This window comes from Zingiber officinale, chromosome 4B (assembly GCF_018446385.1).
Source record: "Zingiber officinale cultivar Zhangliang chromosome 4B, Zo_v1.1, whole genome shotgun sequence".
Lineage (NCBI taxonomy): Eukaryota > Viridiplantae > Streptophyta > Magnoliopsida > Zingiberales > Zingiberaceae > Zingiber > Zingiber officinale.
Window position 1 is genome coordinate 17953203 of NC_055993.1, and position 24149 is coordinate 17977351.

The 24149-nt window shown below is 37.2% G+C and overlaps 1 protein-coding gene across 2 annotated transcripts; it reads left to right on the forward strand.

Annotated features, from left to right (window-relative positions):
* Positions 1-3238: 3238 nt before the first annotated feature.
* LOC121974807 (ethylene receptor 2-like) lies at positions 3239-17384 on the forward strand. Of its 2 annotated transcripts, none has more exons than XM_042526045.1 (3): positions 3239-3638; positions 13159-15035; positions 16161-17384. In XM_042526045.1, the coding sequence occupies exons 2-3, from the start codon at positions 13290-13292 to the stop codon at positions 16689-16691; spliced, it is 2277 nt and encodes a 758-aa protein (XP_042381979.1). In that variant the 5' UTR covers positions 3239-3638; positions 13159-13289; the 3' UTR covers positions 16692-17384. The 2 variants fall into 2 exon arrangements, with proteins under 2 accessions (XP_042381979.1, XP_042381980.1); XM_042526046.1 differs by having other exon boundaries at positions 13171-15035.
* Positions 17385-24149: the final 6765 nt, after the last annotated feature.

The following is a 24149-nucleotide window of genomic DNA, read 5'->3' on the forward strand; positions in this document are numbered from 1 at the left end:
ATTTGAGCATTACCATGTATTTTATTATTCCTACTTAATCAAGGGGCTCATAGACATCACTTTCATTATATGGAAGGGATAACTTCGATCTATATCACTCACATTGCTTCGCATAACTCATTGCATACCTAGTGAACGACTTTATAATCGACCTTATTTTAGGTAATGTTTGTTGATACTAAAGTATATAAACTCTTTATATAGGGAGTCGTAGTGACTTCATGTCAAAGGAATGTTTATACTAATAGTCACTATAAGAATGTTTATGATATTCATATAATAATCCATGAAATATTCTTATAGCAGGTCAATTCAGTACATATTTTCTAATATATACTCATGTATTAACATGATATCTTATATCTATACCATCAGAGATTAAGTCATCAATTAATCTATATACTAGTCTCAATGAATTAATATTACCCTTGTATATTAATACTTGATTATGAACAATTGATAGTAGTGTTTTATATATCTATAGTCTCTCACAATCAATTCAAATAATTGATATGTTATAGAACATAACCTACATTTCTAGGGTATTATTATATTTATTCAAATTTACATAAATATAAAGTAATTATATAATAAACATAAAATGTTGCCTATTATTAAAATATGATTTAAAAGTACCATATCAATTATCTCATGATTGACTCTTAGAGTTGACACTAATAGAGATGATGTTGGAGAAGTTTAGAAGATTGATCTAGTGCTTCTAGGCTAGTTGCTATGACTTGAGATGATAGAGATTGAAGAAGATTGTGCAAGAGGTATCATGGGACAAGGATCATTGAGACAGTGAGGGCAACAACTGATGGAGGTGGACTCCATAAGTGACAAGGGGTGAAGGATGACATATGGAAGAGTTGTGGGCTCGTACGCAACGAAAAGACTGAGTGACTTGACAAGAAATGAGCGACGAGGTGAAGTCAAATTGTAAGAGTAAGCGTCTAGTGAGCTTGAGTGTTAAGTGATTTGTACCTCATGGGAGATAAGAGTAGAATTCAGCATGTCCTTACTCAACCTTAGAGGTAGTTATAGTCAGGATTAATAGTAGATTTGTGATGGGCAATCATTAATAGATGATCGGAAAGACCTAATACCCCCAATTGGATTTGAGGTTTGAGGTTTATCAGTCAATTGGTGATTGCCTTTGGAATCCAGTCGATTGGTGAATGAGTCGGCTAATAAAATAGGCAGCCGATTGTGACCCAAGACTTTAAAGTTGTGATAAATTGGAGTTTATAATTAGAGAAATTGATGGCTATATATTTCAGTCGACTAGAGTAACAATCGTCTAGGACAATCAATTGGGTTTGATAACCAAAGAATAAAATGGTCCTATTTGTTGCTAAGTTGATTGAACAATTGACTGATGATAAATGACCAGTCTATTCTTGGCCAACGTGAAAAGCAAAAAGGAGGAATTGTTGCATGATAATGATTGGATCACGAGGACTAGTTGGCTGATAACAACTATTGGGCGATAGATAATAAGATACATTGGAGGATTGAATACTATAAAAGGGAGTTCGTTGGAGTCTATAAGGCTATTGGAAATAAGATTGGTTAAGTTATTAGAGATTCTCCTTTCCCTCTAAGTCTTCATTGTAATTCTCCTGTACTTTTGTGATCCTAAGAGGTTTCTCTATTTCTAATAGTTGATTGAAAAAGAGAAAAATATTAATTTTTCATAATAATTCACCAATGGATCATAGGTCATGGACTAAGAGTTTGAGGACCGCCGAACCATGTCAAATCAATGAGTTTGTGATTTTATAAGTTTAGATCTTATAAGTTTGATTGCGTTTATATTTTATTTTCACTATTAATTATTTATGTGATCTTATTATTGAGAGCAAGAGTAGCTATATACAATTACTATTCACCCCTGAAACCACTCCTCTATTTTATTAGGATCAATCAACATCTAGTCACTTGTTTTAGGGGGACAAGAACCCAAACTTTGTTGACCTGGGTAGACTTCTAAAGGTAGTTAATGGGTCAAGAGTTGGATTGGTGGCATTGCAAATCACTTCTTTCCACAAAAGAATGGAATAAGTCTTAGTTGGTGTATCAAAAACCATGCCATTAAACAATTATTGAGAGAAGAAGATGATGGATTAAATAACGATTCATGTTAAATTCGAATTGACCTAGGAATATTAGGCATATAATCACATCTCCACCGTCAGTGTGCTTGCTTTAACAAAATATGTAGCCTTAGTTGAACATTCAACTTAGAAATCTACCCATAAGGATGCACAAGTTTAATATCTTGAGCTTTTCATATACATCTATACAGACGCGCGCGCACACCTCTGTAAAGGACCACATTATGTCTACACATGCCATAAAAGTCTTTATCTTCCCCACCAAAAGCTGCAAGATGCACACAAGTCAAAACAATCACATTTTCACATAGTGTTATCGTCAAATCGGCTTTTGTACGAGGATCTAAGATTATAAGAAAATCTCAGCTTAAAGACATTTTTGCTTGGAATTCCAAGATTTTTAAAGTCCCTTGTTTTCTGTATCTTTGAAAATCAAAATCATAAACAGATTAGTTCGAAGACGAACTGACCTTACCGAACTCGTGCGCCACGTCAGCCACTCTTTTAATTCCAACACGGCTAGCCGCGAAGTCCCCGACCGTGAAAAAGAATAATGAAAACCGGAGGCGTCCTCCGTGGAAAATTGCAGCGATGGTGGGGCCGGGGGCGGCCCGAGGGGGCGTCCATGTTCGCCTCACCTGAATATAAAATTACAAGTTTGGGGCATTAAACCCCCCTATTTATTTCCTGCTTAAAAGGGGAAATAAGACAAATTGGGGTACGATACAATTTTCCAATACTTTTTCCATAAATTAATCTTTGAACATTTCGGTTTGACCAATTATTACGTCCGTTTTAGATTGATCGGCGAAGGAAGATGCATTTATCAAAAGTTGACACGATGTTATTTTTTGAATACAATATAGTAAATAATGGGAGGATAAAATTGAAAATAAATAGAAATTTCCGTAGTCAATTGCTTTACGTTATTTTAATTGAATTTACTTATACGGCGAGCGGCGAGACGGAATATGGAATTGTCTCCCGCACAGGAGTTGTCTCACGAATCGTGGCCGTTCGCTTGAAACACGTGGCGTATCTTTAGCTGTGGATCTCCGGAACGCGGCCTCTAGTGAGGGTGGAAAAAGGGTATAAAGTGAAGGGGGTGAGCAGCGAAAGGGTCCCTTGTCTATTCTTCTTACTCGGACTCCCTCCTCCTTCCCCGCTTTCCTTCTTCCCGTCGCTTGCCGTTGCTCTTAGCCGGCGCATCGAGCCATGGGAATGCTGGCTGAGATATTAGAGGGTATGGCGTCGGCGGGTTTTAAGCGGAGGTGACGATTTCCCTTCCCTGGGAGCCGCCGCTTCTGGCTGTGATGATGCTGTGAAGGAATCTCCGCGGCCCGTCTTGGGAGGGGCGGAGGATTCGTGATGGTAGTCTTGGAAGTGGCGTACTACTATCTCGCTTGCTGCTAATCGGGGTTGCCGCCTTTCTGGCCGGTGGCGTCTTTCTTTTGGCTTGGAACTGTTGGTTCCTGTCGGATCTCTTCCACCCCGAGGACTGAATTAGGATGGGAGAAGGTAAGGAGTTTTTAGGAAGTAGATCCTTAAAATACTTTTCTCTGATTTGATAGGTGTTTTGTGATTTAGAATCTTTTCTTTCTTTTTCAATAATAATAATAATAATAATAATAATAATTATTATTATTATTATTATTATTTTTGAGAGAGAGGGCATGCCTGTTAGATTTGTATTTTCAGATATTATTTCTTTTTTCCCCCCGATTTATTAGCATTTACTAGCTCTTGAACATTTTCTTTATGATCCGTGTGGGAAAAATGATTGAATTTCGCTGGTTCTCCCTGATCTCTTGTTCGATCATCACAGTATGTTCTTGTAATTTTCCCGGTGGAAAGGGTAGAAGTTTAATTTTCTTTCACACATTAGCGTCGGTGTTTTTGTTTAGAAACTCAAAATAAAAAGTATTTATTATTTTTAAATTTTAATTTTAATTTCAATTTTTTTAATTAAAGGATATTATTCTTGAGACTCAATTCATAGGGGTGCTTGAAAAGGTACTTACTATATAAAGATATTTTATGAGTTTTTTAGCATCCAAATTCAGAGAGCAAAGCAAGAGAATTTTGAGTCTCTCCAGTGTACTTCCTTAATGAGTTTTCATCCATATTTTCAAGGTTATTTATTAAGTTCAATATTGAGAATGACCTACAACTAGTCTTTACATTGATCTGTTGGCAATTGAGATCATTGATTCTATATCTAAATCCAGGGTATTTTAGATCTAATTTCTGTTGGAATAACGTCGAAAAGGATTGTTGATTAATAAGGACCATGAATTGCCCTTGATGTGGAGGTGGAATGTTCTCCAATTAGCATTACCTTTTTAGCACAACACAGATTAGATAATGAACACTGCCCTACAATTCATGGATGGAATCTTCATTATGTAATACAAAAGCAATTCTCTCTTTGGTTGAGTCTATCTTAAACTACTTGTTCTTGGTTATTCCTCTAACCTAATGGGATCACACTTCATTTGAGGCAAGAGTCCTGCCTTGTCTGATACTGAACCCAACTTAAAGTCATGGATCATAGTTAATGATTTTCTTCTATGGTTGCTGCCCTAATATGAATAAGAAAAATGTGATTCTGTTTGGATGAAAATTTCTGGTGATGCTCATGTTTTGGGGTTGTTAGATACTTGTAAATCTCTGATGCATGGCCCCCCTCTTACTATGATGCTCTTTTCCATAAAAATGGTAATGGATCGGTTTGTTTCAAAAAAAAAAAAAAATGAATAAGAAAAATATTTTAGGAAACTACAAGTATTAGCGAGATACTCGACAACCAAGGGTTTGTGAAGGAGTTTTCATTATGTCTTTAGTGATGATCCTTTTTCAAATGTTGGATTTGAGTAGAATTGATCTCCCTTACAAATGTTGAATTTATTAATGACTAGGGTTAATTTCCCTTACAAATGGGAAAATTAGGCATTTGAGATTTAGTCTTGGCCATTGCGAAATTTTGCTTATAATAATTTTATAAATTGATCTAAAGGCAAGTGTCCATTTGAAGTTGTATATAGGTCTAAAGCCGGTCATCCCATTGATTTGGTCTCGTTACCGACTAGTTTCTTACCTATCACCATCCACCTTTTTGAATGCTTTAGAGCTTTTCTGATTGTATTCGAGAGATATCTAATGTCATGAGAAAACTTGCAAATTTCACTTATTAATAAATGTTATGAAATTAATGTAGATGCACATTGTAAACAAAAGTAATCCAATGTAGGAATCTCATGCAACACGAGCTATTGATGATTTGATTGCAAATATCAGAAACAATCTTTTACAACCTTTGATTAAGCAGAATAGCAGGAAATAGGAAAGAAAAACTTGTCCTTCTCGATAAAGAAAGTTGCGGTTGAAAACTAATATTGATCAACAACTGCCCAAAAACAACTAAACAAATAGTTTAAATAGTCTCCAAAAACCTAAAGACGCAAAAGATGAATACAATTCCAAAACAATGACAAAAATGTTCTGAGGCTCTGAAAAGGCCTTAAACGACATTTTTTTAGCCTGAGACTGTGCTGTTATGAGTTCCACCTGATAACCAATAGTAGATCTCTAAACAAGGTTTGATTTGGCGCGTACAAAATTTTGTTCTGATACCTGAGTCAAAAGTTATGGCGAGTAAAAGTTTGTCTGCTCGAGACCACCGATCAAAACGGTCCCAAAACTCCAAGCTTTGTTGCTCCACATCATTCTCCCTAGGGTAGAGTAAATTCTCCCTCAAATTGCTATCCACATCATCATAAGAAGAATCACCATGGAACGGAATCAAATGCTTCACATTGAAAATATCGGCAGTGTGAATATGACTAGGCAGCTTCAAACGACATGAATTGGGGTTTATCTTCTCAACAATCTCGATAGGATCAATCTTCTTTGCTGACAATTTGTTGTAATCCGTAAAACGATCATTACTTAAAACTGGCCACACGAAGTCACCTATATATATAGTAGCTACGATTTCTTAGCTACTACAATGTAAATTGTGCTTATAAACCTTAGTGTCGGTGGCCCCTTCGTGTAGTTCAACTAGCTTGTCTCATAGGTCCTTCGTGCTGATAAACGGTCTGACTCAGTTGAGTTCTTCCTTAGTCAAGCCACATTGGAGGGTTTGCATAGCTTTTGCATTAGCTTTGCTCTTTTTCTTTGTAGATTTGTCCCATTTGTCGCATCCAAGTGGTACTCCTTCGTTGATGGGGAGAGTGAATCCAGTTTGGATTATGATCTACATCTCCACCTAGGTCTTCAGGTGGTACTTCATTCGGCCTTTCCAATAGCTGAAATATTCGCCTGAGAAGCGAGACGGTTGGGTCATGTTGTACCCTTCTTGATGGATCATTCAAATAAAAAACCTTGGCACAAAAAAAAAAAGATTAGTAGTGCTGGAGAAAAGAGAGCAAATAAAAAGAGAATAGAGAAACGAAAAAAATGAAAAGAAATCTGCTCAATTTAATGGTTGCACCAATTTAGAGCGTCTCTCCTATGATTCCAATTATAGAATCGTTAAAAGTGCACTTGGAAGGGGGGGGGGGGTTGAATAACATGTGTCACTTTTTCATATTTTTCGAAGCCTCGTATCCTTTTAGTTTAAGAGATAGCAGCTAAATAAACACAGTCACAAAGACGTCTTTTCTTTTTACTTAATTCACAGCTAGTGGCTGCTAATCCAAGGCTCGCAGTCTTTGATTGCTTCCGATGGATAAACCCCTAGTATGCTCTTTCTTAAAAGAGAAAGAGGTTCGCCTTTACAAAAGATAAGGAACTGTAATATGTTTACTGTTCCTATTAAAAACCAAGTATGAAAAGATGAAACAAAGAAAACAATTTGAATACCGATAGAGATTTAGAGCTCAAGCACAATGTTGGAGCAGCATGTCGGCGTTGCGTCAGATTTTCAGAGCAAGATGAGAATAGAAGAGGATTGGAAGGGTGTATTGAAGCTTTTGTTTGCAGCCTTTTTATAGTCTTTTCGGGTGGTTGGACCAACCTCGAGCACCCCAGCTCAACTCATCGATCCAACTCCATTGCGATTTATCCATCTCGGGCGCCTGGACCCCTTCCGAGTACCTAGACCATTGATGTGGCATTTTCCCGACAAAGCTTTATTCGACTTCTTCAGTCTTGATTTATCTTTGTGCGGGTGCCCGGAACCTTTTCGGGCACTTGGATGTTGACTGATTCCGTTGCAACTTATCCTAATCCGAGTGCTTGAAGCCTTTCCGGGGCCTGGATGTCGATCACCTTCGTGGCGCCTACACCCTATACGGACTCCTGGAGCTCCGGCTGCTTGAAACTGGTCCAAGCCCTCCTGATTTCATGTCCCTGCACCACAAAGTTAGAACAATAGTAAAATATTAAAGATGATAGTTTTACAACTGTCTAGTCTCTACTTTGGATTTACCATGAAACTCTAGGTCAGGTTGACGCTTCCCTCAACGGGAACTCGTCCTCACCCTCTCCACTTAGGAGAGTTTACATGATATCAAGCCTTTCCGGGGGCCTAGATGCCGACCACTTTCCTGGCGCTTGCACCTTATCTGGTGCCTGGAGCTCCGACAGCTTGAAACTAGTCTAGTCGCCCTCCTGATTTCAGTCCCTGCACTACAAAGTTAAAAAAATAGGAAAATATTAAATATGATAGTTTTACAACAGTCTAGTCTCGACTTTGGATTTCCCATGAAACTCTAGGTCGGGCTGATGCTTCCCTCAACGGAAACTCATCCTCACCCTCTCCACTTACGGGAGTTTACATGATATCAAACATTCAGTCATCTAGACTTGTTTAGATTTTTTGCTTAGCATATGATCCTCTTACCACCAGGACTTCCTTCAATGTCCGATCCTTGCTGGCCCATCGTCTTTCTAGATGTCTGATCCATTGACCCATATAGACTTTCCTGCCTGGTGTCCTTGATCTGTCAAGTCTTCCACCGTTGCCTAGTATCTGATCTAACTGACCTACTAGGACTTCCAGTTGATTGACCTACTTGCACATTTAGTAAGTCCATTAGATCGCAACATATCTTAACTTTGAGCCTTTACCAATATTAAAACTTAGGTTTGATTATATGGTGCTCCCTACACAAACATATTTTCCATATTAAATTAATTTACTATTTATAAATATATTCTTGGCTTCTACAATCTCTGTAGAAGTGAAAATGAAATTAACATCCTTTACCACATATATTTGTCTAGACGATGTGAAGTTGCGGTCCCAAAGGACTAACATGTGTATTTATTATAAGATCATACAATACTGCAAAAAAAATCTTTCCCGCTGCAAGATATCTTTGTCCTGGTGCTATAATAAGTAAAAGATCTTTTTCACTGCAAGATACCTTTGAGTTATAATGAATAAAAGATGTTTTTGCTGTATTATAATTGAGTAAAAGATCTTTCCCACTATATGAGACCTGTCATAAGATATCTTTAACTCTATAATTAGGAAAAGATATTTTCCATTGTATTCTAATGAATAAAAGATCTTTACTGCTGTTAGATTTGTATTTTCAGATATTATCTCTGTTTTTTTCCTTCAATTTGTTAACATTTACTAGCTCTTGAACATTTTCTTTATGATCCGTGTGGGAAAGATGATTGAATTTCGCTGGTTCTCCTTGTTCGATCATTACAGTATGTTCATGTAAATTTCCTGGTGAAAAGGGTAGAAGTTTACGGTGCGTTTGGTTTGCCCCATTTTCATTTTCATTTTTTGAAAAACGCGCGTTTTTCGTTTTTTAGAAAATGACTTTTCTGCGTTTTTCATTTTCTTAGAAAACGCTCTCTCATTTTCTTAAAAATGAACGTGGAAAACGCAAACCAAAGGCATTTTCCATTTTCTCAGAAAATGAAAACAGAAAACAGCGTGGAAAACGCAAACCAAACACCCCCTTAATTTTCTTTCTCATATTTGTGTTGGTGTTTTTGTTTAGAAACTCAAAATATAAAGTATTTATTATTTCTAAATTTTAATTTCAATTTTTTTATTAAAGGATATTATTCTTGAGACTCAATTCATAGGGGCTCTTGAAAAGGTTCTTACTATATAAAGATGTTTTTATGAGTTTTAGGCATCCAAATTCAGAGAGCAAAACAAGAGAATTTTGAGGCTCTCCAGTGTACTTCCCTAATGAATTTTCATTTATATTTTCAAGATTATTTATTAAGTTGTTCGATATTGAGAATGGCCTACAACTAGTCTTCACATTGACCTGTTGTCAATTGAGATCATTGATTCTATATCTAAATCCAGGGTATTTTAGATCTAATTTCTGTTGGAATAACCTCAAAAAGGATTGATCAATAAGGATCTTGAATTGCCTTGATGTGGAGGTGTAATGTTCTCCAATTAGCATTACCTTTTTAGCACAACACAGGTTAGATAATGAACAGTGCCATACAATTCATGGATGGAACCTTCATTATGTAATACAAAAGCAATTCTCTCTTTGGTCGAGTCTATTTTAGACCACTTATTCTTGGTTATTCCTCTAGCCTAATGGGATCACCCTTCATGCGAGTCAAGAGTCCTACCTCGTCTGATACTTAACCCAACTTGAAGTCATGGATCATAGTTTATGATTTTCTTCTATGGTTGCTTCCCTAATATGAATAAGAAAAATACTTTAGGAAACTACAAGTGTTAATGAAATTTTCGACAACCTAGGGTTTGTGAAGGGGTTTTCATTGTCTTTAGTGATGATCCTTTTTCAAATGTTGGATTTGAGTAGAATTGATCTCTATCACTGATTTATTAACGACTAGGGTTAATTTCCCTTACAAATGGGAAAATCAAGCATTTGAGATTTAGTCTTGGCCATTGGGGAATTTTGCTTAAAATAATTTTATAAATTGACTAAAGGTAAGTATCCATTTGAAGTTGTATATAGGTCTAAAGCTGGTCATCCCATTGATTTGAAGTTGTATCGTATTCGAGGAATATCTAATGTCATGAGAAAACTTGGGATAATGGAGTTGTATGTTTACTCTGAAGTGATCTTATTTTCACTCTATAAAATGGATTATTATTTCTTTTATTGAATAATCTTTCAATTAATTATATATTTTTTTTCCTTCTAGTGAATTGAATTATTCTTATTGCATCAATAGTATAGATAGAGTAGGATGATGCTATTTCATAATAAGATATAAGTTCATATCTTACATTTATTGCTATGCATAAAGGTTATTTTATTATGTTAAAATTAAAATAGAGAGAACAATAGTAAATTTCTTGTCTTTTTTTTAAATGAAAGATTGCCATCAAATGAAAGATAATTTTTATATGATGTGAATTGTAAATTACCAGTTATTTCATCTTCATTATCATTTTTTATATCAAGGCTTATTGTTATTAATTGTGAGGTGCCTAGCTCAAAATGACTATTATCATTTAAGATGATACAAACATGTTCTTAGACGATAAATAAATGCTCTAGTTAGATAACGTGAAACTAGGATAAATACACATTAAATAAGGAAGTGAAAGACAAAAACCTTTGTCTAGCCACTATAAAATAGGAATTTTTTTATTTAAATATAGATGATGATATCGTAGAGGATAGAGCTCAATAGCATCGCAGAATCTATATAGCCGATCCCACATAGTAGACTAAGATTTGATTGTTGTTGTTATATCATTGTTGACTTCAAGATTTCACTTTTTTCAACCGCCATACTTCTCTTATAATATAAAATTCATTCTTTTTTCTTTTGTAATACTTATGGTTTAATTTCTAATATATCAACTTAATTTCTTAACACTTTAATTTATTTTTGACAGATTGGATTTAACTTTTAATGTATTTCCTTTCTTGCCCTAAAATAATTATGAATCATACAATTCTAATATCTTTGACTATGAGGCCAATATATAAAAAAGTTTATTTTCTTTCATATTTCTGGCAACTGCTAGAAATCTTGAAAGTCTTTTTCTAAGAGTTTTTCAAATGTTCATTTGGATAGTTGGGGCATCAATTTGTGAATAGTGATAAATTCCAGGCTCTTTTAAGTAAGATTATATTCGCCTTAGTGACTATTGGTCCATTAATAGGTTGTAATGGGAAAACATTTGCTTTGCTAAGGGCCTTGTGTGATGCCTATCTTCTAATCCCTGCATATGCTATCAATTAAACCAATAAAACATTGATTATATGCTCCAGTTAGATTATATTTATATATTTGTACACTAATTTGTTATGGTTAAGTTTTGTGATAAAACTTTTCTGGTGGAAAATAATTGTAATTTACCAGCATCCTAACATGCATAAATAACATGTGGGATTATTCTTACTTGGAAAAAAAAACATAACTAAGAATAGATGATCCCCTACACATAATTCCATTTTGGGAATGTTTGTGTGAGATAACTATTTTGTGATCTTAAGCATGTAATATTTTCTTTTAAATTATTTCGAACCTTATATTTGGTGCACTTATCAATTTAGCTTGCTCTTAGTTGAATGCAAACATGCATGAACAAATAAGAATAGATACAGTTTAAAATTATAGTTTATCATATCATAACATGTTCATTAGATGTTACTGATATGCTAATAATGTTGTGCATGTATAGTGTGATACTAATATATAAATAATCATGCAAGATCTTATTTATTTTTGCATGCATATATTAGTGATACTGAAATTCTACATTTTATAATATACATAGTTTGTATTATCATGCTATTTATATACTTATGAAGCTAAAGTACTTGATCCATTACTATGCTGATTAGCATAAGTTGTGTGAAAATAAAATTAAAATATTATCTTATTGAATACAAAAATAGGACAAACTATTAAATTCATCTTGCGGGTTTAGTCTATATGGGCCGTCTAGTTATGGTAACCCAACTTTTGTAACAAGGCATCCATTGACAAAAGGTCAATGGCTAATAACAAGCTAATTAGTTTGCCAAGAAATGTACTTTAAAATAATATGACAAAAATACAATACTAAATCCCATTCCATTCTTGCTTGTGGCCACAATTTAGTACTACATATATAGGCAAACTTGAATAATAGCTCCTAAAGAGATCTGAGATGGTAATTATCATAGAATGTGAATGTGCACATTCTTGGTAGGGACTCTCTTATATGTGAGTATTCTTTTACTGCCACGGCCAAAGACAGATAATATTTAGATGCTCACATAATGCCATTAATGTGAAAACTAATCAACTAAAGTTTCTAGACTATACGTATTTAAGCTGATGTTTAGGTTAGACGAACTACTCCAAGCTTTTTCACTTGGTTTCCTTCAAATGGAAGCTATTGTACTAAATGATTGTATTGTGTCTCATTGGCTGTATCATTGAGCATCATAATTTCTTTCTTTTTATTAGATTTATTTTTTAAAGTTTGTTTGGGAATAGTTAGAAAAGTTTAATAAATAATAATTAATTAAGGACATTGTATTGTTCTTGACATGGAGGTGTAATGTTCACCTCGAAGTTAAGAATTCAGTAATTAAAAATTAATAATTTTTAATGAATATTGTAATATCATTAAATTTCATAACTGTAATGAAAAAGATTATACAAAAGGAGGTCTGGTCTCCACTAAGATCACCAATCCTAACCTTAAAAAGATATTTTCTCTATTAATTTTTATTTCTCCAATTTCTCTTTGATTTTGCTGCTATGCAGCAAAGGGAATTTCATCATCCTCTCCATGATGGTGCTTATGGGAAGGTGGACAAGCCAATTGTATTTTGGAGCAACATTAATTAGCTATCATTAGCCAACCCTACCTAGTGGGATAAGCCTTGATTGTCGTTGTATTAATCAATTATCATGTATGGGGGTTAGCAATTTGCCTTGGGAAGCATTTACGTGCATCCAAATTTGTATTTTTAACTCTTTTTTTGTTCTAATTTGTTGTTATATAAATTTTGTTAGATTATTTGATCCATGCCCTTTCACCAACATTTGTTAATGGAATGTAATGCTAGGTTTCCTTGGTTTTATTTTTGCACCAATAATTAGAGAGTTTGTTTAGCTTTGAGTGTAGGAATCTGAGAAGACTCTTGGAAGACTTGTATTATTGGGTTTTACTACTGTGATATTATTTTCAACCTGCAAACTTCGGAGTGCCTATCCATATCAAATGAACCCAGCGGTCTAGCTCAAATGTTCAAGTCATTGTGTTATGGCCTTCTGACCTTTTCCCTGCTACTGTCTGCATCTGCAATTGAGATAGGGTACCAACCATGCCATTGCGATGGAGGTGGATTCTGGAATGTTGTGAACATTTTCCAATGTCAAAAAGTGAGTGATCTATTGATTGCTGCTGCCTACTTCTCTATTCCACTTGAACTATTGTACTTTGCCACATGTTCCAACCTCTTCCCCTTCAAATGGATTGTCATCCAGTTTGGTGCCTTCATAGTGTTATGTGGACTGACACACTTGTTGAATGTGTTCACATACGAACCCCATTCATTCCTCTTGATGCTAAGCTTGACCATTTCCAAATTTTTCACAGCACTTGTATCATTTGCCACAGCCATAACGCTCCTGACCTTGATCCCTCAGCTTTTGAGAGTAAAGGTGAGGGAGAACTTCCTGAGAATAAAAGCCCGGGAATTGGACAGGGAGGTTGGCCTGATGAAGAGGCAGGAAGAGGCTGGTTGGCATGTAAGAATGCTTACTCAAGAAATTCGCAAATCTCTGGACAGGCATACCATCTTATATACAACTATGGTTGAGCTTTCAAAGACATTGGGCCTACAAAATTGTGCAGTGTGGATGCCGGATGAGAATAAAAAAGTGATGTACCTAACTCATGAGCTAAGGTCTAGGAACACCTCTGATTTGTACAGCCAGGCTATCCCTATTGATGATTCAGATATATTAGAAGTTAAAGAAACCACGGGTGTGAAGATTCTCAGTAGTGATTCTGTGCTAGGCTCTGCAAGTAGTGGAGACAGGGTTGAGTCTGGAGCAGTGGCTGCAATACGCATGCCAATGTTAAAGATTTCCAATTTCAAAGGTGGAACCCCAGAAGTTGTTGAAGCAAGCTATGCAATACTGATTCTGGTCCTCCCCAAGGATACTTCGAGGGATTGGAGCAATCAGGAACTAGAGATTATTGAGGTGGTTGCAGATCAGGTTGCTGTTGCCCTCTCTCATGCTGCACTTTTAGAAGAATCGCAAATGATGCGTGAGAAGTTGGCGCAACAGAATCGAGATCTGCTTAAGGAGAGACAGAACACTCTAAGGGCAAGTGAAGCAAGGAATCAGTTCCAAGTTGCCATGAGCCAGGGAATGAGAAAACCCATCTATTCCATCTTGGGTTTATTGTCCATGATTCAACAAGAACACTTAAGTCCTGAACAAAGATTGATTGTTGATACCATCGCAAAAAGTGGCAGCGTGGTTTCGGCATTGGTTAATGATGTGATGGAAATTTCTAGAATAAACAGTGAGCAGGTGTCTTTGGTATTGAAACCTTTCCACCTGCATTCTATGATCAAGGAAGCTGTAACTGCTGCAAGATGCCTTTGTGATAGCCGGGGATTTGGTTTTGGATTTCAAATGGAAAATGAAGTGCCTGATCAGGTTGTTGGGGATGAGAAGCGAATTTTTCATGTGATACTGCATATGGTTGGTACTGTTCTGAATGGCTGCATTAATGGAAGAGGGTCTCTTATGTTCCGAGTTATGGGGTATGATGGGATCAAAGATAAAGAAGAGCAGGGGTCTGCATGGAAATTGAACTTCTCTGATGGTTATTCTTGCGTGAAGTTTGAAATTGGATTAAGTAAATTAGAATTTGAAAGATTGAGCTCGTCACCAGTTCAACATGCTCGGATAGCTGATTCTGAAGGTTTGGAGATGGGCCTTAGCTTTAGAATGTTCAAGAGGCTTGTTCAGGTACTTTTTAAATCTTTTCATCCATATTATTATTTTACAGTCCTTTATGGCAAGATTGTTTCTGATTTTGATTCAGAGGAAACCTTATTATTTTACTGATATTGAGTATTTTTACCCCCATTATGCTTTGGATATAACTACCTATTTTGTTGTTTCTTCTTTATAGATTGCATGGGCTAGTCTAAATTCAAAACATTCTAACTACGTATTTTGGAAGTTGTATCATCTATAATTTGAGGGATCCATATATTACATTTGCTTTTGTTTTACGCTGGTTGACTTTAGGGTTTTGCATATTGTTATTGTATAGATGAAGATATAGTAGGGGATTGAGTCCAACAACGTAGAAGGATCTATATAGGCGACCTCACTTAGTAAGATTCACTTGTTTGTTTGTTTATCTATCTTCAACTACATAATTGGTTTTTATTTCTCATTCTTTGCATTTTATCACATTATAGACTTGTCTGCAGCTTTGTCAGCCAATTCCCTTGCACATTTGATTTGACAGGTCAAACCTACTTGCAGCCGTGTTAAATCATTTGGCCCTACGGTTTTCTTATGACTCCATAGAATATATCATCATCTTACCTTTTTCTGAATTTTTGTCAATCTTCGGTCTCAACATCATACCTTGGGTATAACCAGGAATGTTCTTAGCAGCATGCATCAAGTTATGCCATAATATCGTTGAGAGAAGTTAGAAGATACTAAGCCACTAAAGTTCTTGATTTCTTACTCTAGATATTGTTTCAGTTGCATTACTGCATTATATCTACATCTTTAGTGCTAGTTCACCAAAAGTATCTTGCCTTTGGTTGAGAGGGTAGAATGACAAGTAGCAGCCATTGACACTTTTGCATGGGATGAAACTGAAATTATCATCTCTACACAGAAAGCTGCAGGACATGTGTTTGCCAACCTGATCCTAAAGATAGGAGAACCTTATTGGTAGTTTTGATTTGTAATTCATGCATTTAGGGGAATTGCATAATTGACTCACTATTCCAACCAACTTATATTCTAATCAACGTTAGCTTTTTAACTTTATTTCATGTCTTAACTCTAAGAAGATAAGGAACATTAAATCCTAAACAACTCACTTATCTTTCTTTTCATTTAAAGATGATGCAAGGAAATATCTGGGAATTTAAGAACTCCCAAGGCATCACAGAAAGCATAGCACTGGTTCTTCAATTCCAGTTGCAACTGTTGACCCGAGTACCAGAGAGCAGAGGATCTTTTGAGCTGCATTCTACATCTTCCACGCCTAACTTCAAAGGTCTCAGGGTTCTGCTAGCTGAGAGTGATGATACCAATAGGGCTATTACTCGTAAGCTCCTTGAGAAACTTGGTTGCGGTGTCTCATCTGTCAGCTCTGGAATTCAATGCCTTAGCTCATTTGGTGCTGCCGTCACACCCTATCGAGTCATATTATTGGACCTACACATGTCCCAAATGGATGGTTTTGAAGTAGCGACAAGAATCAGGAAGTTTAGGAGCAGGTCTTGGCCTTCGATTGTGGCTTTATCTGTGAGCAGAGAGGGTGATATATGGGAGAAGTGTCTGCAGTCTGGGATGAACGGCCTGATAAGAAAACCTGTAACATTACAGTCATTGGGAGATGAATTATACAGGGTCCTCCACAATTCATAGAGGCTTCAATGCACTAATGAGGTCCATTCCTGTGCAATTCTCAAATTTCCCCCACCTTTTGTATTTGTACACTGGAAACATGTATACAGGAATCAGTTAAGGTTTTTTGATTCAACCAGGGTAGATCATACCAGTAGAATTGACCACAGACCACTTCTGAACTCACATGAAGTAAACTTGTTAAAGTCCAACTTGCAGATTTGTATGAGGATTGCAACTAAACTGTGGGGGATATTGCAGATCTACAAGGATTTATCATTCATTTCTTAATTTGCAAGCAGATTTGCATCTCACCAGTTATGCTATATGGGAATCTTCAGAATTCTCAAATGGAAATGGGTCACAGCATTCAAACATGCACATATTTAGAAGAAACATCCTAGCATGGAACCCACAACACTGGAGGTCCTTCCGAGCAGGCTTGATGACTTGGGGCACGATTTGGTGACTTAGAAATATCAATAAACCCACAGCAAATTCAGCATTCCAAACAATCTCCATGTCTGAGTCGACGCTGAATGTCAAATGGTCTAGGTCTTGCCAACCACCACTCGAGGCCATGTGGATAATAAATATGAGGTGAAAACTTGGAACCAAGTATTTTCTTGGTAGCTATTGTAATTATTATGCTCGTATTTTTTTTATAATTGTAATTTCTGTATTTTCATCATTATAAATTCCACTTCTATCAAATACTTGAATTAAGATCTTGCATTCCCAGAACATCCAAAAAATGCATCTCTTTTTTATTTTTACCCCACCTCCCCCCCCACTATCACTCTCTCTCTCATGTAATAATTTTTCTTTCTTTTCTTAAATTAAATTAAACTTTTATCTCTTCTCTTTCATTTGTATAAAAATTAATACCACAACTTAAATATTGTACTTTTGTAGTGTTAATTTTTTAAAAATAGTAAAAAAAAACATTTGGACTTCGGAACATTGTAGAAACCCTTATAAGTTTAATCAGAGCTTTCTATGTTCATCAATGAGTTTTAATTGAAATCTATTAATGGACCTAGAGAATTTGGATTTTTAAAAATTGATATGTGATGGAAGAGAGTAGCGCAACGAAAGTATTTATAGTGTTTGTGTCTGGTTCTAATATCCCTACAATAAGTTATGCGTGTTAATTATCTTAAAGTTATAAATTTCTTCAAGCTGATATCTCTAGACACATATAGACTTTGAGACACTTTAGAAATATGTAATACTTGGAATGAGTCTAATCGAAATTTTCTAGGTTCGATAATGAGTTTTGTCCGAAATTTATTGATGGACTTAAGGAGATTTGGATTTTTGAAAAATTAGCATGTAATGGAAGAGGGTAGTACAGTGAAAGTATTTATGGTATTCATGTTTGGTTTTGACATCCTTACGATAAGTTGTGTATGTGTCAAATGTTTATTTTCGGATGTCATAACTTTTGACTCGAGTATTAGAAAGAGAAACTTTTTAGTTTGAATCGATACTCGTTCAGAGATCTACATTTGTTATATGGTGAAATCTGTAACATCCCATGGTTTGAGCCCAAAAAATATAGTTTGAACCCTTTTCGGGTCCATCAATGGGTCTCGATTAAAACTCATTGATGGACTTAGAGAGCTCCGATTGGATCTATTCTGAGTTCTACATGTTTCTAAATTGCCTTGAAGTCTAAATGTGCCCAAAGATATTAGCTTGAAGTCATTAGCAATAGTGATCGGAAGATTTTCAAAGTTTATTACTTTAAGACAATTAACCTATACACATAACTTATTGTAGATATGTTAAAGTCAGGTATGAACATGATGCAGGAGAGAATCTAAAATTAGGGGTTTTTTTATGTAGTTATCCGTTAATTAAGTTTAATTTATTTCTTTATATTTAATTTTGTTTTAAATCTTAGGAACCGAGTCTTGTTAGTTAATTTATCCTAAATCTTAGGGAATAAGTCTAGTTGATTATTTTTCTATTTAGATTTTTTTGAGGGTTTTGAGAGCTATATAAACCTATGCTTAGATGATATTTGGGGAGAAGTTATTTTGATATTGAATCAATTGGTTTCGCTTAAGCCACGTTACGACTACCTCTTTTGTTTTTTATTTCCCGCTCTGATTTTCTCAAGAAGGTTTTTTTTTAAAACCTATCTTGAGCTACTTCTTATTTCGTTATTTATCTCTTGTTTCTTCTTAATCCCTCTGTAACTTAACGCCCCAGAATAATCTATATTTTGCTCAGCGCCAGTTGGCATCATAGTGTTGATACAGTCTGACCTGGATGTTGTTTTGATGTTGACACTGATTTAAGTTTCAATCAGATATTGAATTAACTCAGACAAATCAGGGTTGACTTGGTTGACCTGATTAATCTGATTGGGAAAAGTCCGAGCAAGGAGCTTGGCACGGGAGAAGTCCTGGTGAGTGAAGCCAGGCAATTGGAGAAGTCCTGGTGAGTGAAGCCAGGCAATTGGAGAAGTCCTGGTGAGTGAAGCCAGGCAATTGGAAAGTCCTGGTGAGTGAAGCCAGGCAATTGGAAAGTCCTGGTGAGTGAAGCCAGGCAATTGGAAAGTCCTGGTGAGTGAAGCCAGGCAAGGGAAAATCCAGATGGATCAAGGGTGATCGGACATCTGGTATTGGGAAGTCCAAGTATGGAAACTTGGCATGTATAGTCGGAGAAGAGCTCGGTAGCTCGGTCTCTGGACTGTCAGGATTAAGGGTAGCAAGCTTGGAAGCTTGCCTCTTAAATCACAGCCTTGGATCGGTCTGATGACCGATCCAGTGGCACAAGTGGCACGGGTGATCGGTCGGCAGACCGATCCATGACACTAAGTGTGTCCTGATCGGTCTACGGACCGATCAGTAAACACTCAGTAGCATACTGTGTTGTTACTGATCGGTCCGCCGACCGATCAGTGAGAACTCAGTAGCATACTGCGAATACTCAGTATGCTACTGTATCGATACTGACCGGTCTCGGGACCGGTCAGATTGATGCCTGATCGGTCCGGAGACCGATCAGGCTTGTGCGCGCGACACCTGATCGGTCTGAGGACCGATCAGGTTAGTTTCTGAACCGATCAGAAACGATCGAAAAAGAGATTTGAACGTATGGATCGGTCTGCAGACCGATCCATACTATAGTCTGTTTTGCATGCACTTTCTCTGATTCTTTCTGATTCAAAGTTGCTTTTGCCTAAATATTTCTAACCATCTGCTGCAAGATTTTGAGGTGCAGGTTACTGGTAATTTGCAATTGGTTGATTTCAAATTGAGCTTCATTAGTAGAGGATACCAGAGAAACTTTTGCTATGTTCCACTGTAAACCTGTTAAAGCAGCAAAGTCGTGGCTGCGATCTGGCGGTGATCTGGCATCGATCAGCTCAACTCATGGTGATTGGGTGGAGCTCAGAGACACCAGTGAAGACCAGAATTCCATTGGTGTGAGCTCAGATGATCAGATGAGAAAGAAGCGTGATTGGCGATGCTATGGCTGGATGCAGAGATTTGCTGCAGTTTGGCAGGGATCCGTTGCGGGCGAAAGGCAGAGATGGCAGAGACATAAAAGGCTGGTTGAAGAGAGGGTTAAGGAGAAGTTCTTGGGGAAGAAAAAAAAAAACACTCTCTGTCGATCAGTGCAAAAGCTTTGACGCTCGGGGCTGTCTCGACTTGCTCTCTGTTTCACTGACCTTCGCGTGACTGTAAGCTTAATTTTCATTCTCCTAAGTCACCAAGCTCAGTAAGTCTTGTGCTATATTCTACATACCTGTTGAGATTTTGTTGAGAGGTCACTCCACCGAGAAGGAGAAAGTTCATAGCCGGGTGTTCACCGGGGTTGATCTACCGAAGATCGGCTTGTCCACCTTACGGACACCGAGGAGTAGGGGCAAGTTATCCCCGAACCTCGTAAACACTTGAGTCACTGTGGTTTGCTTTGTTTCTTCTCTTATTCTTATTCTGTTCTTAACTTGTTTTCCGCTGCGCTAACCGCTCGTGTGAGTTTTATCTTTAAGTTTTAGCTTTTGAAGAGGCTATTCACCCCCCTCTAGCCATCCAAGATCCTAACAAGTGGTATCAGAGCCAGGTTGGAGCTCTTCATCCGGCTTAACAACCTAAGAGCAAAGAGATGGCCATGAGGGAAGGTTTTAGCACAAATCGACCACCTTACTTTGAAGGGGCAGATTTCCAGTACTGGAAGGGACGCATGGAGTATTACCTAAAGACGGATATTGCCATGTGGTTCTCAGTCAAGGAAGGCTACACACCACCAAGAGATGAGGAAGGTAAGGAGCTCGAATCGTCAAGGTGGTCTACCGAACAACTCCGCAAAGCACAAGCCGATGCCAAGGCCATGGTCACCTTGCAATGTGGAATCGCCAAGGACCAACTAGTCAAGGTAGGTCCTTTTACTAGTGCAAGAGATCTATGGAACAAGCTCATTGAGCTTCAAGAAGGGACTCGGGACTCTCGAATTGCCAAGAGAGACTTGTTCCTCAACCAACTCCAGAACCTCACCATGAAGGAAAATGAGAATGTAAGTGAACTTCATGGTAGGTTTAAAGAGATCATTAACGGTCTACATTCCATAGATGAACATGTAGAAAACCGCGATCTTGTAAGGTATGCACTTAAAGCTTTTCCTAGGAATGCCTTGTGGTCATCTATGGTAGATGCCTACAAGGTATCCAAGGATCTTTCAATTGTCAAGTTAGATGAATTTTTCTGTGAAATGGAATTACATGAACTTGCTAACAAAGGCCAAAAGGAGAAAGGTATTGCTCTTGTTGCAGGAGAAAGGAGCAAGGATGGGAGAAGGAAGAAGGAAAAGAAGAAAGAAAAGGAGATCTCCTCATCCACCTCTTCCTCCGAGTCCGATGACGAAGGCGAATCATCGTCATCAAGCGAAATGGCGAATTTCGTGAGGAGGATCATGAGAAGAAGCCGAAGATACAAAGGTAAACCTAATGATCCGAACATTGATAAATCTAACGTTACGTGCTATGAATGTAGTAAGAAAGGGCACTACCGAAGTGAGTGTCCTAAGCTCAAGAAGGAAGAACGAGCCAAGAAGAAGGAAGAACGAGCCAAGAAGAAAGAAGAAAGAAGCAAAAAGAAGAAGGCCCTTAAGGCCACTTGGGATGAGTCATCTTCAAGCTCATCCGAGGAAGAAGAGAAGAAGGAGAAGAGCACTCGCCATTTAGCACTCATGGCAAGGGAGGACTCCGGAAGCGATGGCAACTCAAGTGATGCTTCAAACGCGGCCTCATCATCCTCGGATGATGAAGAGGTAACCTCTTCTCATGTAGAAAAATGTTATAAGACTATTACTCATTTATCTACATTGCTTAAAAAGTCGAAAACAGAAAATAAATTGTTAAAAGAAGAAGTAGAAATGCTAAAGGCTCTTAGGGAAGATGAGGTTGATGACCTCCATCTAGAGCTTCTTGAAGATGAGAACAAGGCTTTGAAGAGTGAGGTTGAGAAGCTCAAGAAAATGCTTGAGAAATTCTCAACTAGCTCTAAGACATTAGACATGATCTTAAATGCCCAAAGGGCAGTCTACAACAAAGCCGGGATAGGTTATCAACCCAAAGAATCGAGTTTTATCTCATTAGTGTCTAGGACCCAATACCATAGATCAAATGATTCTAGGGTTCATGGAACTAGGAAGGGTATGACCAAAGCATGGGTTCCTAGGTCACTTCTTGTAGATGCATTAGGTCCCAAGATTTGGGTACCTAAAACATCTATCTTTCGTATCTTGTAGGCATTGATCGAGGGGGAGCACCTATCAACTTGGTTTGTTGATAGTGGATGCTCCAAGCACATGACCGGGGACAAATCTCTATTTGCTTCTCTTCAAAACAAAAGTAGAGGTAATGTGTCCTTTGGTAACAATGGTAGTCTTAAGGTAATAGGAGTTGGAGACATTCATATATCCGAATGTCTTCATATCAAGAATGTCCTTCTAGTCAAGGGAATGACTTTTAATCTCCTAAGTGTCAGTCAATTGTGTGATACGGGTTACACAATTGAATTTCATTCAAGTCAATGTTTGGTTAAAACATTGACACACTTGACACGATACTAGTAGGCACAAGGGTAGACAATATTTATCAAGTATCATTTAAAAGTGCTACTAATGCTTTGATTAAGTGTTTCATGTCAAAAGAAGAAGAGTCTTGGCTATGGCATAGAAGGTTGGCACATGTAAACATGAAGAACATCCGGAAGCTAGCAAACAAAGGATTAGTGCGAGGCTTACCAAGCATCAAATATCAAAAGAACAAACTATGTGATGCATGTCAAAAGGGTAAGCAAACAAAAGCGGTTCATAAAGGTAAAAGCATTGTAAGTACTTCTACTCCGTTAGACTTATTGCACATGGACCTATTTGATTGCAGTAGTGTAATATCTTTGAATGGAAGTAGATATTGTCTTGTGATTATTGATGATTTCACTAGATATACTTGGACCTTCTTTTTGAAACATAAGGACCAAACCATAGATATTTTCATTTCTTTTTGTAGAAGAACGGAAAATGAAAAATCAACCACAATTAAAACCATCAGGAGTGATCATGGTGGTGAATTCCAAAACCATAGGTTTTTAGAGTTTTGTCAAGAGAAGGGTTATAGACATGAGTTCTCTACTCCGAGGACCCCACAGCAAAATGGGGTTGTGGAGAGAAAGAACCGAGTCCCACAGAAGCTGCACGAAGCATGCTCAATGAGTACTCTCTACCGAGCTACTTATGGGCTGAAATCGAGTCCTAATACACAGATTTTTAGGAAAGACCCTCATGAACTTTGGTTTGGGAAACCACCTACAATTAAACATCTTAGGGTGTTTGGTTGTAAGGTGTTTATCTTGAACACAAAGGATCATCTTGGGAAGTTCACGGCTAAGGCGATGAAGGGATACTGGTCGGGTATTCACTCACCAGCAAAGTCTATCGAGTCTACAACAAGGGGACTAAATTGATTGAAGAGTCCTCTGATGTAGCTTTTGAAGAAATCCCTAATTTAAATGATCAATCAAGGGATGTAGAACAAATTCAATTCGAACTTAGAAGGCTAAGTTTGAATGACCAAAACATCGAAAGAGTCGAAATTGACTCTGATAATGATGAGCAAGGACAACAAAGAACTCAGGTGGATCCATTGCCTGATATTGAGTCCTTGTCTGTGCCAAGTGAGACCACTCATGAGGCACCATCAGCACCAAGGCAGTCTAGGCTAGACACTAGTCACCCCCAAGACCAGATTGTGGGAGACATCCATCAAGGGGTTAGGACTAGGTCATTCTTTAGAAATGAGTCCAATGAGGTCGCTTTGATCTCAGAAATTGAACCTAGATTAATTGATGAGGCATTGCATGATCCTGAGTGGATCATAGCTATGCAAGACGAATTAGGTCAATTTGAAAGGAGCCAAGTATGGGACTTGGTTCCCAGACCTAAGAAGACCACCATTATTGG

Bases quoted from the DNA above. Each gene is read 5' to 3' on its own strand.
- LOC121974807 (XM_042526045.1), top strand. From the start codon at position 13,290: ATGTTCAAGTCATTGTGTTATGGCCTTCTGACCTTTTCCCTGCTACTG. The intron at 15,036-16,160 runs GTACTTTTTAAA...TTTCATTTAAAG, and splicing joins TGTTCAAGAGGCTTGTTCAG to ATGATGCAAGGAAATATCTG.